This window comes from Nerophis ophidion, linkage group LG07 (assembly GCF_033978795.1).
Source record: "Nerophis ophidion isolate RoL-2023_Sa linkage group LG07, RoL_Noph_v1.0, whole genome shotgun sequence".
Classification (NCBI taxonomy): Eukaryota; Metazoa; Chordata; class Actinopteri; order Syngnathiformes; family Syngnathidae; genus Nerophis; species Nerophis ophidion.
The window spans coordinates 50,791,389-50,804,394 of record NC_084617.1 but is presented as its reverse complement, the minus strand read 5'-3'; the positions used below and the strand labels follow the sequence as shown (position 1 = coordinate 50,804,394).

General features: G+C 40.3%; 1 protein-coding gene across 2 annotated transcripts in view; it reads left to right on the top strand.

Annotated features, from left to right (window-relative positions):
- unc45b (unc-45 myosin chaperone B) overlaps positions 1–10,337 on the top strand; it is a 31,221-nt gene extending 20,884 nt beyond the window's left edge. For both annotated transcript variants that reach the window (XM_061906348.1, XM_061906349.1), the window contains exons 12-20: positions 511–652; positions 723–863; positions 937–1,064; positions 5,556–5,622; positions 5,729–5,842; positions 5,920–6,035; positions 7,359–7,476; positions 7,538–7,693; positions 7,771–10,337. In XM_061906348.1, coding sequence (XP_061762332.1) covers positions 511–652; positions 723–863; positions 937–1,064; positions 5,556–5,622; positions 5,729–5,842; positions 5,920–6,035; positions 7,359–7,476; positions 7,538–7,693; positions 7,771–8,043 — 1,255 coding nt within the window. In that variant the 3' untranslated portion in view covers positions 8,044–10,337. The remainder of the gene's footprint in view (positions 1–510; positions 653–722; positions 864–936; positions 1,065–5,555; positions 5,623–5,728; positions 5,843–5,919; positions 6,036–7,358; positions 7,477–7,537; positions 7,694–7,770) is intronic.
- The last annotated feature ends 2,669 nt before the right edge of the window (positions 10,338–13,006 follow it).

Sequence of the window (13,006 nt, the reverse complement as noted above, 5' to 3'; positions counted from 1 at the left end):
TTGTCTCTTAGAATTAAAAATGTCGAGCAAAGCGAGACCAGCTTGCTAGTAAATAAATAAAATTTGAAAAATAGAGGCAGATCACTGGTAAGTGCTGCTATTTGAGCTATTTTTAGAACAGGCCAGCGGGCTACTCATCTGGTCCTTACGGGCTACCTGGTGCCCGCGGGCACCGCGTTGGTGACCCCTGGTCTAGGACATGATCATGGGGCTCCCCCAGTGGTTGTGGCCCTAAACAACCGTGTGTTTATGTCAGGTTCTGGTCATGCTGCAGCAGACAAAGGCCTCCCCCAAAATTGTCTGAAATAACATTAAAATTTAAGATTGGGTGGGAGCTAAGGGGTCTAACCTTAGTTGGTTATTAATGATTAAGAGGTCTTGTCACTACTTTTGTCCATTTAGAGTGCCTATTGTTAGTGTGATTTTATTGCATCAGCATGTATGCTAATAATATTTTCAACAGTCCTACTGTACTTTAAAAAACTACTGTTTATTTCCTATTTCTTCTAGATGGCTTTGCAATCCCCAGATCGACGCTAAAACCAGGAGGTGGGCTATTGAGGGTCTGGCATACTTGACTAATGACGCTGATGTCAAAGATGACTTTGTTGAGGATGAGCAGGCACTGAAAGCCATGTTTGACCTGGCCAAGGTTTGACTGCAAACTCGTGCAGTGAAATAACACTCAATGATACCAGAAATAAGCTTATTTTTTTTGCCAGTCAAAAGATAAGACCATCATATATGCCGTGGCCTGCACTTTGGTCAACTGCACCAACACCTATGAGAAGAAAGAAATCATACCTGAACTGGTACAGCTGGCAAAGTTCTCAAAGCAGCACGTGCCTGAGCAGCATCCCAAGGTACTTATAGCGGTGTATGGCAATATAAAGTAGAGATATATGACACTGGAAATGTGATGACGGGTACTTTCAGGACAAGAAAGACTTCATTGACAGGCGGGTCAAAAGACTGCTGAAAGCTGGAGTCACATCCGCTCTTGCTGTCATGGTCAAAGCAGACAACTCCATCTTGACGGACCAGACCAAGGAGATGCTTGCAAGGTAAGAGGAAATATCCAACAATGTTGATGTACTGCGTGGACCCGGGGGGCCCAAACTCTTACCACTCAGGGTCGTATTGAGAACAATTGACAGATGCAGGGGCCAGCTTTGATATATTCTGTACATTAAAAATACTAAAACTAATAAAAACTCTGGTCAATCAATACATGCTAAAATAACCTAAAAAATCATCCACACATTTTAGTTTTTATGTTACAGGTAACAAAGCATTATAGTGTCAAATTCAAGTATTGCATTGATAATTTGTATTGTGTGTATACAGTGGAACCTAACTGTATGATAGTGTTGTCCCGTCAACAATATTTTGGTACCGGTACCCATATGTATTTCGATACTTTTCTAAATGAAGGGCACCACAAAAATTGGCACTATTGGCTTTATATTAACAAAAAATCTTACGGTACATTAAACAAGCGTTTTTTATTGCAATCTAAGAACAATTTTGGCCTTAAATAAAATTGTGAACATACAAGACAACTTGTCTTTTAGTAAAGAAGTAAGTAAACAAAGGCTCCTGATTTGTCTGCTGATATATGCAGTAACATATTGTGTCATTTTCTCTTCGATTATTTTATCAACATTATGAGAAACAAGCTGTAAAAATTGATTATTAATCCATTTGTTCATTTGCTGCTAATATCTGGTTATTTTTCGTCTAAACATGTTTTGTCTACACTTCTGTTAATATGTAATAATCACTTATTTTTCTCTTTGATACTTTACATTAGTTATGGATGATACCACAAATTTAGGTATCAATTCGATACCAAGTAGTTACAGGATCATACATTGGTCATATTCAAAGTTATCATGTGTCCAGGGACATATTTCCTGAGTTGTAGACATAATATAAAGGAAATAAAAACGAAAAAAGATTGTGTGATGCTAAAAATATCGATGAAATTAAAGAAGTATCAACTACATACGCTATTGTACTTGCTATCATTACTGTGGATGTCAGGTGTAGATCCACCCATGGCTTTTGTTTACATTCAGGTGCGCTAGCTTTTGTTAGCAGTGTGAATTATTGAATCCTCCTACGGTGTGTAGTTAAGCATGTTTAGCTATTTCTTGTCCTGCAGGGATGATACTTGTAAGAAACGTATTTTATTTGTCGCCATGGAGGCGAGGATTAGAGATTTAGAAGTACCTAAAACACTGCTTACTGCGGATGGATGTTCGCTGCTAGCTAGCTAGCCGTGTCTTAAAGCACCTCTTCCTGAGAGCGTTTCAGTGATAGAGCTTCAACTTTATCGTTAGTTTTTAGACCAAAATGCGTCTATTCTCCTGTTTCTGTCTACACTCTGTGATCGTGCGCTGCCAAACATGCTCCTCTGCTCGTAAACCCAGCAATGTCATGACGGGACGACGCGCCTTCATGACCGTTAAAAATCCATAAATAAATAAATTGTGAACCGGTACTTTACAAACAGAGTATAGTTCCGTTTTTGATTCATTAGTACCGCAATATTATATTAGTACCGGTATACCGTACAACCCTAATGTATAAATTTAATTGGTTCATAAATGGAAAAATGTGTATAGTGAAGCAAATGTTTCTCTAAGAAACAACGTAAATATGAATAATGGGTTCCAGCCTCGACAAAAGTCTACATTTTAGCTTTACATTCAATTAAAAGCACTAAAATTGAAAAATTTGGTCAACTTTAAGACAGCGCAAATTATTTATACCATAAACAATAACATGTTACCTGTGTATATTCAGGGATTGTTCCAAACACGAGACTGTGTTTCTCATTTCTGAAAGAAAAACATAGGTGAGAACAAGTGCAAAGCAGCATAGTGTGTCTTTTGTTGGGATTAATGTATGGAATAAGTTGAACCAAGAGCTAAAAGTGTCAAGCGAGGCATCGTGGGAGATGCCGGAGTTTGTAGTGATTAAGGCTGCATAGAAACGAGATAGCAGCGTGAAATAAACAGAGGTATTTATTAATTAAGGAAGCAAAAATAAAAGGAGAGCAGAAGGGAAGCGCTGTAATCGACCAGACTAAAGACAAAACAGAATGCTGGAAAGCAGGAAAAAACACTAACTATGATATGTGGAGCGGATGGCGTCCACAAAGTGAAAAAAGATTGTCTGTAGTGAAAAGATAATGTCCGACATACCCATGGTGTTGCAAGCTCAACTTAAATAGTTCTAATCATAAACAAAAAACAGGTGAGGGATAAAGTGCTCAAATGCAGGCGTAAAGAAAGCACTTACGAAAAAACACCAACACGACAGTAAGTACCACCAAAATAAGAGCGCAGGACAGAAACATGCACTAAATACGGGAAATCACCAGGAAACTCTAAATAACGCATGGCGTGGTGTGACAAGCCGCAAAAAAAATACTTTAAAACTTGAATACATTTAAAATTATTTTGAAGATCTCAATTTGAAAAATGAGAATGGATGGTGAGAATGTAAAACTTAATATGATGGAGTTTTTTCATATTTTTTTGTGATGAACCGAATAATTAAAACAACAAAAAAAGTACAACTGCATACAAAACACATGTTCTGTTATTGTTTTGTAAACACACTGGGATAGGCGTAATTCGCTTTAGCTTCTGCTTATTCCATTTCAGACTATATGTATAAAAAATGTATTCTCTTTACCTGTCAAATGTTTCAATCTCTGAATAATGAAACTTGAAACTCAAAACTCTGAACACAATATAAAGTGCTGTACAGTACTGTATATCAAACAAATATTACAAGGAGGTGATAGCTCAACTTTCTCTTTATTAACAATCCAAAACAAGCTGAACTGCGCTTTATGCGCTGCGCGCACACACACACAGAAGTCACATTGGTGCCCTCACAAACAGAAATCACAGAAATTCTCAACTTTTAACAACCATTACGTTACAATGATAAATATTCTAAAATGTAAAATCCACCCACATTCACATGGGCAAAGGAGCTAAAGAGAAAGCAGCAGACAAAGGGAGAGAAGGAAGGGGGCGGTCCGTTCTCATCCCAATTACAACTAGCTGTGGTACGAAGCCTGCTACGTCAATTCTCCCATACTCATGAGCACCATTAATGTACGACTTTCAAATAGTCTTTTTATTTTTTTTTAACTCCATAGCAATTCTCTCCTTCTTTCCAAGCTCATCTGTTGAAATATTTGGGCTCATATTGAGGTAGCAAAATTGACAAATGTTTCAAAAGGTGTAAACACAGAAAAAAAGGCACACACTCTAAAGCACTGAGTAGTGACAAGTAGTGTACTGCAATTTGCAGCATGTGACGTGGAGCGCTACGCCTCCTCAAAAATTCTGCAGGTGTACACAGAATGAATGAATGAATGAAACGTTCATACACAGAGACATGGTTCACAACTTTACACGGAGGCCCATTTGGTTCGATTTAAACGTTCGAAAAAGTGCTAACATTTATTAAAAAATGAATTAGCAAAAATCGAACATAACTTGACGCCATTTATTTTGCTTTACAACATCTATATTTTAATTAATAATTGTCATATTTTTTCCCTATGCCTCTGCATTGTAGATATTTACTAAATGTAAAGAAACAATTTAAATGGTTACAGTCAGTCAAGATGCAGACATGGCAGACAAAGAGCAGGGAAAAATATATCTAATGTCGAAACCGACAGAAAAAGTGCAGCGGGGAAGTGCACAGGAAGCATACACACAACCAATGATGCAGAGGACAGCGCTGGCATGTAATGCATACTGATTGGTAACCAGGAACAGGTGAGGAAGCCAGCGCCTTGACAGAATAAATAGTGGCAAAAGGAGTCAAACAGGAAATGAAACCAAAATAAGAGAAAAAAATATAACTAAATACAGGAACACAAGAAAACAAAGTCCAAACCTGACATTACAATGATGACAAAAACATACTTTTTCATTGTTATTGTTTACAGAAGTGCCACATTTACACTGTTACATTTACTTAAACAACTTATATATTAATTTATTTGGAGTAGTTTTCTACTTTTACTTGAGTATTTTTGTGAAGAACACACACTACTTTTACTCCATTACATTGAGTTTCATTCCGATAGCTACATTTAACTATATCCGATTGCAGTTTAGATAGGTTCCAGCCCCCCCCCCCCTGACCCTGAAAGAGATAAATGATAAAAAATGGATGGATGGATCCTTATATTTATTTGTGCTGCTTGCAAAGATGTATCCATTTGTTCCGTTGTTAATGACCATTCAAAAAAGTATCTACTATAGTAAATAAAACAGATGTTACTCACCAGTTACTCAGTACTTGAGTAGTTTTACTAAAACACTTACTCTAACTAATATAATATTTTGGTTGACTACTTTTTACTTTTACTATAGTTATACAGTTCTAAAGTTACAGTACACTTAAGTTCAAGTTTTGGCTCCTATACCAACCACTGATTTGTTTATATATAAAAAGTTGTAACATTTCTTCAGGGACGATTGTTGAAACTCTTTTTTTCTGTGTGTGTTCAGGGTCTTCTTGGCTTTGTCAGAGGATCCCAAAGATCGTGGTACTCTTGTTGCCCAAGGTGGGGGAAAGGTGGGTCATATTTAAACATATAAAACTGCACATTTGACTAATTATGATATGACCTGGCTTGGATGATGGCTGTTTTACTTTCGACTCTCCCCCCGCTCCCTATTAGGCTTTGATACCTCTGGCGCTGGAAGGAACTGAGGCAGGAAAAGTGAAGGCCTGTCAAGCTCTTGCCAAAATTGCAGCCATTTCAAATCCAGAAATCGCCTTCCCTGGCGAAAGGGTAAAAGACTTAAGTGACTATTTTATACTATTTTCTGCTCACATTTTCATCATGATACTTTGTTTCTCTCATTTCAGGTGTATGAGGTGGTGAGGCCTTTAGTCAGCCTCCTTCACACAGAAAGGGATGGAATGCAGAACTTTGAGGCTTTGCGAGGCCTCACTAATTTTGCGGGTTTCAGTGAAAAACTAAGGTACCAACCAAAATGTTATGCTGTTTAGGGACACTTGATTAGAGCGACCGGTCACGTCATTGGTGATAATCAACATGGTCATGGTTGTTGTACTCTGCATGTGTTTGCCTATTTTTACTTTTATAGACTGAACTGCTTCTTATATTATACTAAACTTCTATTCAGCAGTGAGTCAAGATGACCTTTGTCATAGTTTTAGTTCGGTTTAGCAGCAGTGCAGCTGCATCCATTCAAAAGCTCATAGAGGTCATTTTAAATTTAGCAACTCTTTGAACTTCATAATTGTGACAGCTTTATGACCATATTTCTAAAACAACTGTACTGTATAAATTTATATTGTAGCCGAACCTTTTCCCCAAAGATATACTGTCTAAAGAACATTTTTTGTAATAGTTTTCCTGCATTTCTTGTGTTTTGTTTATTTTTTTAAATATTTCCAAAGTGGCATAGCAATTTTGAATTGGCTTCAGCTGTAAAAAAATATAGAAAATTTTTATTTCCAACTATTTTCTTTTTTTACTTTTTCATATAAAGGGACATTATCTAAAATATAATCACATGACTCTTAAATATCCATCCATCCATTTTCTACCGCTTATTCCCTTTGGGGTCGCGGGGGGCGCTGGTGCCTATCTCAGCTACAATCGGGCGGAAGGCGGGGTACACCCTGGACAAGTCGCCACCTCATCGCAGGGCTAACACAGACAGACAACATTCACACTCACATTCACACACTAGGGCCAATTTAGTGTTGCCAATCAACCTATCCCCAGGTGCATTTCTTTGGAAGTGGGAGGAAGCCGGAGTACCCGGAGGGAACCCACGCATTCACAGGGAGAGATCCCGAGCCCGGGATTGAACCCTGACTACTCGTATTGTGAGGCGGACGCACTAACCCCTCTGCCACCGTGAAGCCGCTCTTAAATATATTGGATTTAATTTGATTGTTATTGTTAATGTACTCTTTTTGATTATTTATAGTAAATTCAACTAAATTCAAAATCGTGAAGATTTTAATTTTTTTCACAGCCTTGTTTATCGCTTTTAATTGGTTGCAGGCCTGGCCGTGGTAAAGGAATTTCCGCATAAATATGAATTTATTATTTGCATATAAAAAAATGTTTGCGACTTTCTAAATATGGGGTTTAACATTAAGAAAGCTTTATAGAGAGGTTACAGTCAGCCCTAGTCCTATAACATGTTACACAAGCAATATTAAAAACCAGAATGGGGCCACAAACACAATCGTGTTTAAGGCCACAGAAAGCCCAGAGTACATTCCACCTTCTCACTGCATTAACCATTGCTGTATGGTTTTTGCAGGGTAAAAATTGTAAAAGAGAACGCTCTTCCCGATATCGAGAACTACATGTTTGAGGAACACGAGCAGATCAGACAGGCTGCCACAGAATGCATGTGCAACCTTGTGACATGCAAAGAGGTGAGATGTCCCCATTTTGTCACCTACAAGACACATGGAGTTGACTGAAAAGTTTTTGCAGGTCCAAGAGCGCTACCTAGACGAAAGTAACGATAAGCTGAAGCTGCTGCTCCTACTTTGTGGAGAAGATGATGATAAACTTCAGATTGCCGCAGCGGGAGCCCTGGCCATGCTTACCGCTGTCCAGAAGAAGCTCTGCGCCAAGCTCACCCTTGTGGTATGTGAGCAAACAGCACAATACAATTACACTGTCATCCAATGTGTCAATTTTTAAAAATGTGTGTGTGTCCCCAGAGTACCCAGTGGCTTGAGATCCTGCAGAGGTTGTGTCTACACACAAACCCGATGATACAGCACCGTGGCCTCGTGATTGTGTACAACATGCTCAACTCGGAGGACGGCGAGCTGACCAAGAAACTGATCGAGAGCGAGCTGCTGGAAATCATGACAGTGATCGGAAAGGCTGAGGACAACCCCAAGAGGCAGGAACCCATTGATGTGGCGCGTACGTGCCTGGTCAAAGCAATGGAACTGGGGCTTATCAAACCCTTCTCCAGCCCTTCCTAAGCACAACAACGGACATGTTTTTGTGCTCTTTACTACTCGTTTCCCACATACTTTTTTCAACATTGAAGACTTTACTAGTTATCATTTGTTATTTTGACTGGAGCCTCAAGTATTGGCTGATACTGATATCAATCCGATACGGTATCAACACGAATCATTGTGCATACTTTTAATATTATGTATCGTGAATTGTTAGAAAATGTTTGATCAAGTGAAATTACTCAGAAAAAACAATGGTAAGGAATAATGATATTATTCAGACAATGACGCCTCAGAATTACGTTGTAATGTTACTCATAATTTTTATCGTATTAAATAATTATATCTAACCTACTTACAGTTTACAACCTTGTCAAATGATATAAAACTGTGTTAATCGCAAAGATTATTATTTATTTGACATCTACTGTAAACCATAGGCTAAGGTCAGGCTGATTAGAAAAGAAGTACCAACCAAGTGTACCGCATTAGAAGTAATATAAATAAAAATCTGCTGAAAATAAATGTAGTTAAATTATTTTTTGCTAAAATAAATGAACCAACTTATTAATAAATATGTTTTGTCACTTGACTGTCAATAACATTTACAAATACAGCTTCACCACTTCAGTCATAATGTTTGCGCTTAGGAAAAAGTTTTCTATGGCTTCAGACTTGCTCTGTTTGTTTGAGATTTTTAATTAGCAGTTTTCTTAATAGTTACGGCGTTACTTTTATTAGTAACGAGTAATCTCATTTATTACTTTTAGGTCTGTTACAACGCTGTTCGCGATAGCTTGATGTAACATTGCTCTCTACTTTTGATGTGGTTTCATTTCGACAAGAAGACAACGTCATAAGTGCAGCAAATTCAATCCAGGAAATGTCTTTTTACTCCTGAAAGCAACAAGCAGCAACGCACTAAAATTAACTTGAAAATTAACAAACAGGAAGAGGCACCGTCACACTGACACAGCACACAACATTCACACACGGGGAAGGCATGGCGCGGTTGGGAGAGTGGCCGTGCCAGCAACCTGAGGGTTCCCGGTTCAATCCCAACTACTACCAACCTCATCACGTCCTTTGTGTCCTTGAGCAAGACACTTCACCCTTGCTCCTGATGGGTCGTGGTTAGGGCCTTGCATGGCAGCTCCCGCCATCAGTGTGTGAATGTGTGTGTGAATGGGTGAATGTGGAAAAAGTGTCAAAGTGCTTTGAGTACCTTGAAGGTAGAAAAGCTCTATACCACTTACACAATGGGAATATTGAACAACAAATCAATGATTGAACTGACAAACTTGCCTTACAAAATATACCCAGTCTGTTTACAAGAAGATATGACAGCCACCGAGGCACATTCAATCTCTTTATTAAGTAGAGGTAAAGTGTGCTACTAACTGCTAAAGCTAAAAAACAGCTTTGTTAAAACCCTCGATGATGTCACACAGCACTAGGCAACAGGCCCCGCCTTTTAAAAGCACCACACCTCACTCTAATATTAAACATCTCACAAATGCATATGCCAAATATATATATATTTTTTTTAAGTAACGTATGAATGACTTTCCCTAGTATTTAATTATATCTATTAAAGACTAATTCCGTTAGTAATTCAATTACTTTTTTGGGTAAAATAGCAAGTAAGTATAACTAATTGCTTTTTAAAATACATTTTCAGAAAACTGGTCAATAGGGCCAAAAGTGGTGGAAAAGTGTATTACAACTGAGTACCGCAACCCACAGACCACAGCGGAGACATTTTTGGCGGCCCAACAATGGGCTTTGGTTAAAAAGTCCTGGTTTATGGCACACTCACTTGCTGTATTGACCATGGATTGACACTGTTTGTATTACATAATAGTCATCGATCATTTACCGGATTACAAAAGTCCCTACGTTTGACCTGGGTTAGGGTTAGCACAAATCACAACGTACACATATTTTTTTCAATTCTTTTTTCATGTAGGACGTTAGAAAAGATTGAAATTACTCAAGGGAACAAGGGTAGGTATAAAACACGTAACTCATGACATATTTATGCTTTTTAAATGGAGTGGTGTGGACATGTTTTGTTACTGGAAACTTTCCAAGACGCTTCTGCCTTTGACACTTTGTATCGGTGTGTAATATGCAACCATACTTGTTTATTTTGACAAATTTGGTGTTTTCGACTGGAGTATTGTCCAAATAGGGACACTTATTATTAATGTCTAGCATGTGTGCTTTTGTGTGCGCAGCAGTCGTGTAGCTGATAGCTCGTAGTAGCCTGCCATATTTCCCTTTTTTTAAATAAAATACAAGAACACACTGAACTTGTGTGCTTATTGGAGTACATTTATGCTAAATGGCTGTCCATTTTTGCACAAGTAAACAAGCCACAGGACTTTAAATGCAAGTCAGTATCGGCCGAAAACGTGTTTTTTTTTAATTAAATCGGAACGATATCCAATATCAATATTGGATCTGGACATCCAAGTTGTCATCTTTTTTTTAATTCATCATCGGCGGTCACTCGAAGTGAGTATGATGATCCTCCTGGTAGGGGGGTATCCCTTTATGGAGGATGCCTGTGCGTGACTTAGTTTAACATGGGGAGACTGGTGCACAGACAGTCACCACACGATCCTTGACGGATCCGGGTCAGGGTCCAGTGGCATGGAGTCCAAGATGACTGGGGACCCTTTCCTGCTGCAGCCTTCATCCACAATCCTGGCCGTTTAATTATAATTAATGTAGTACCTTAACTTCTGCGTTGAATTGGTTGTGTTAGGAGTTCTTAACTCAAAACACTTAAATTGTAGATGAACCTCTCCCATTGAAATACATTGAAAAAAGTGTAATTGGCCCCCAAAACAGCACAATGTTATCCTGTAATATGCCTACCAACAAACGCTGGAATTGCTTGGTCATGTTTTTAATGATTTATTTCTTTAACTCAATAAACATTATTCACTTCTCACCATTGACCATCACACTCACTTTTGTTTCAGTAATATTTGCCCTCCTTTGAGCAGAAAGAACCACTCGTGACGTCACAAGCGTCGATATTCGTAATTTTCCGAAGGATTAAAAACAATTATCTCACCCTGTTAACTATGCACACAGACACATATTATTCTTCCATCCATCCATCCATCATCTTCCGCTTATCCGAGGTCGGGTCGCGGGGGCAGCAGCCTAAGCAGGGAAGCCCAGACTTCCCTATCTCCAGCCACTTCGTCTAGCTCTTCCCGGGGGATCCCGAGGCGTTCCCAGGCCAGCCGGGAGACATAGTCTTTCCAACGTGTCCTGGGTCTTCCCCGTGGCCTCCTACCAGCTGGACGTGCCCTAAACACATCCCTAGGGAGGCGTTCGGGTGGCATCCTGACCAGATGCCCGAACCACCTCATCTGGCTCCTCTCGATGTGGAGGAGCAGCGGCTTTACGTTGAGCTCCTCCCGGATGGCAGAGCTTCTCACCCTATCTCTAAGGGAGAGCCCCGCCACCCGGCGGAGGAAACTCATTTCGGCCGCTTGTACCCGTGATCTTATCCTTTCGGTCATGACCCAAAGCTCATGACCATAGGTGAGGATGGGAACGTAGATCGACCGGTAAATTGAGAGCTTTGCCTTCCGGCTCAGCTCCTTCTTCACCACAACGGATCGATACAACGTCCGCATTACTGAAGACGCCGCACCGATCCGCCTGTCGATCTCACGATCCACTCTTCCCCCACTCGTGAACAAGACTCCTAGGTACTTGAACTCCTCCACTTGGGGCAGGGTCTCCTCCCCAACCCGGAGATGGCACTCCACCCTTTTCCGGGCGAGAACCATGGACTCGGACTTGGAGGTGCTGATTCTCATTCCGGTCGCTTCACACTCGGCTGCGAACCGATCCAGTGAGAGCTGAAGATCCCGGCCAGATGAAGCCATCAGGACTACATCATCTGCAAAAAGCAGAGACCTAATCCCGTGGCCACCAAACCGGAACCCCTCAACGCCTTGACTGCGCCTAGAAATTCTGTCCATAAAAGTTATGAACAGAATCGGTGACAAAGGACAGCCTTGGCGGAGTCCAACCTTCACTGGAAACGTGTCCGACTTACTGCCAGCAATGCGGACCAAGCTCTGACACTGATCATACAGGGAGCGGACTGCCACAATAAGACATTCCGATACCCCATACTCTCTGAGCACTCCCCACAGGACTTCCCGAGGGACACGGTCGAATGCCTTCTCCAAGTCCACAAAGCACATGTAGACTGGTTGGGCAAACTCCCATGCACCCTCAAGAACCCTGCCGAGAGTATAGAGCTGGTCCACAGTTCCACGACCAGGACGAAAACCACACTGTTCCTCCTGAATCCGAGGTTCGACTATCCGGCGAAGCCTCCTCTCCAGTACACCTGAATAAACCTTACCGGGAAGGCTGAGGAGTGTGATCCCACGTTTCAATGGTGTCGTGAAATAGCAGGTGTGGGAGCAAGAATGTAGAAGAATGTGTGTGCCAAGAGCACACACAGGCCTGGATAACTTTCAGTTTCGAGCACCGGCAAGGTGAAAGGGCGAGATGGACAAAAGCAGTGGAAGCGGACGACCAATGTAGAGACGGCTTGGTTTGCTCTCCAGCTCTGGTATGGCTATTGTTTGTACTTCCTCTTTTTGCTATTTAACACATTGTTACTCATCCATCGGCGCCGATCTAAATTTCTGCCAGTGGGTGCTCGGACGGGTGATAAATCTGACGCTACTTTTCTGAGCATGTACTGTTTTTGCTAGGTTGTGAGAAACAATTTTCCATCAATCCCAGGTAGGTGCTTGGGCCCCGAAGTACCCACGGGATCGGTGCCTATGTATTCATTAATTATCGTCACCTCTCGTCTTGGGTGAAAACAATATTTTTTATTTTATAAAATGTGTTTTTTTTTTTTAATGCAACCTCATTTGGTACTCTCTCATATACAATATTATGTATATCATGTTTCACGTTGTAGATAGTG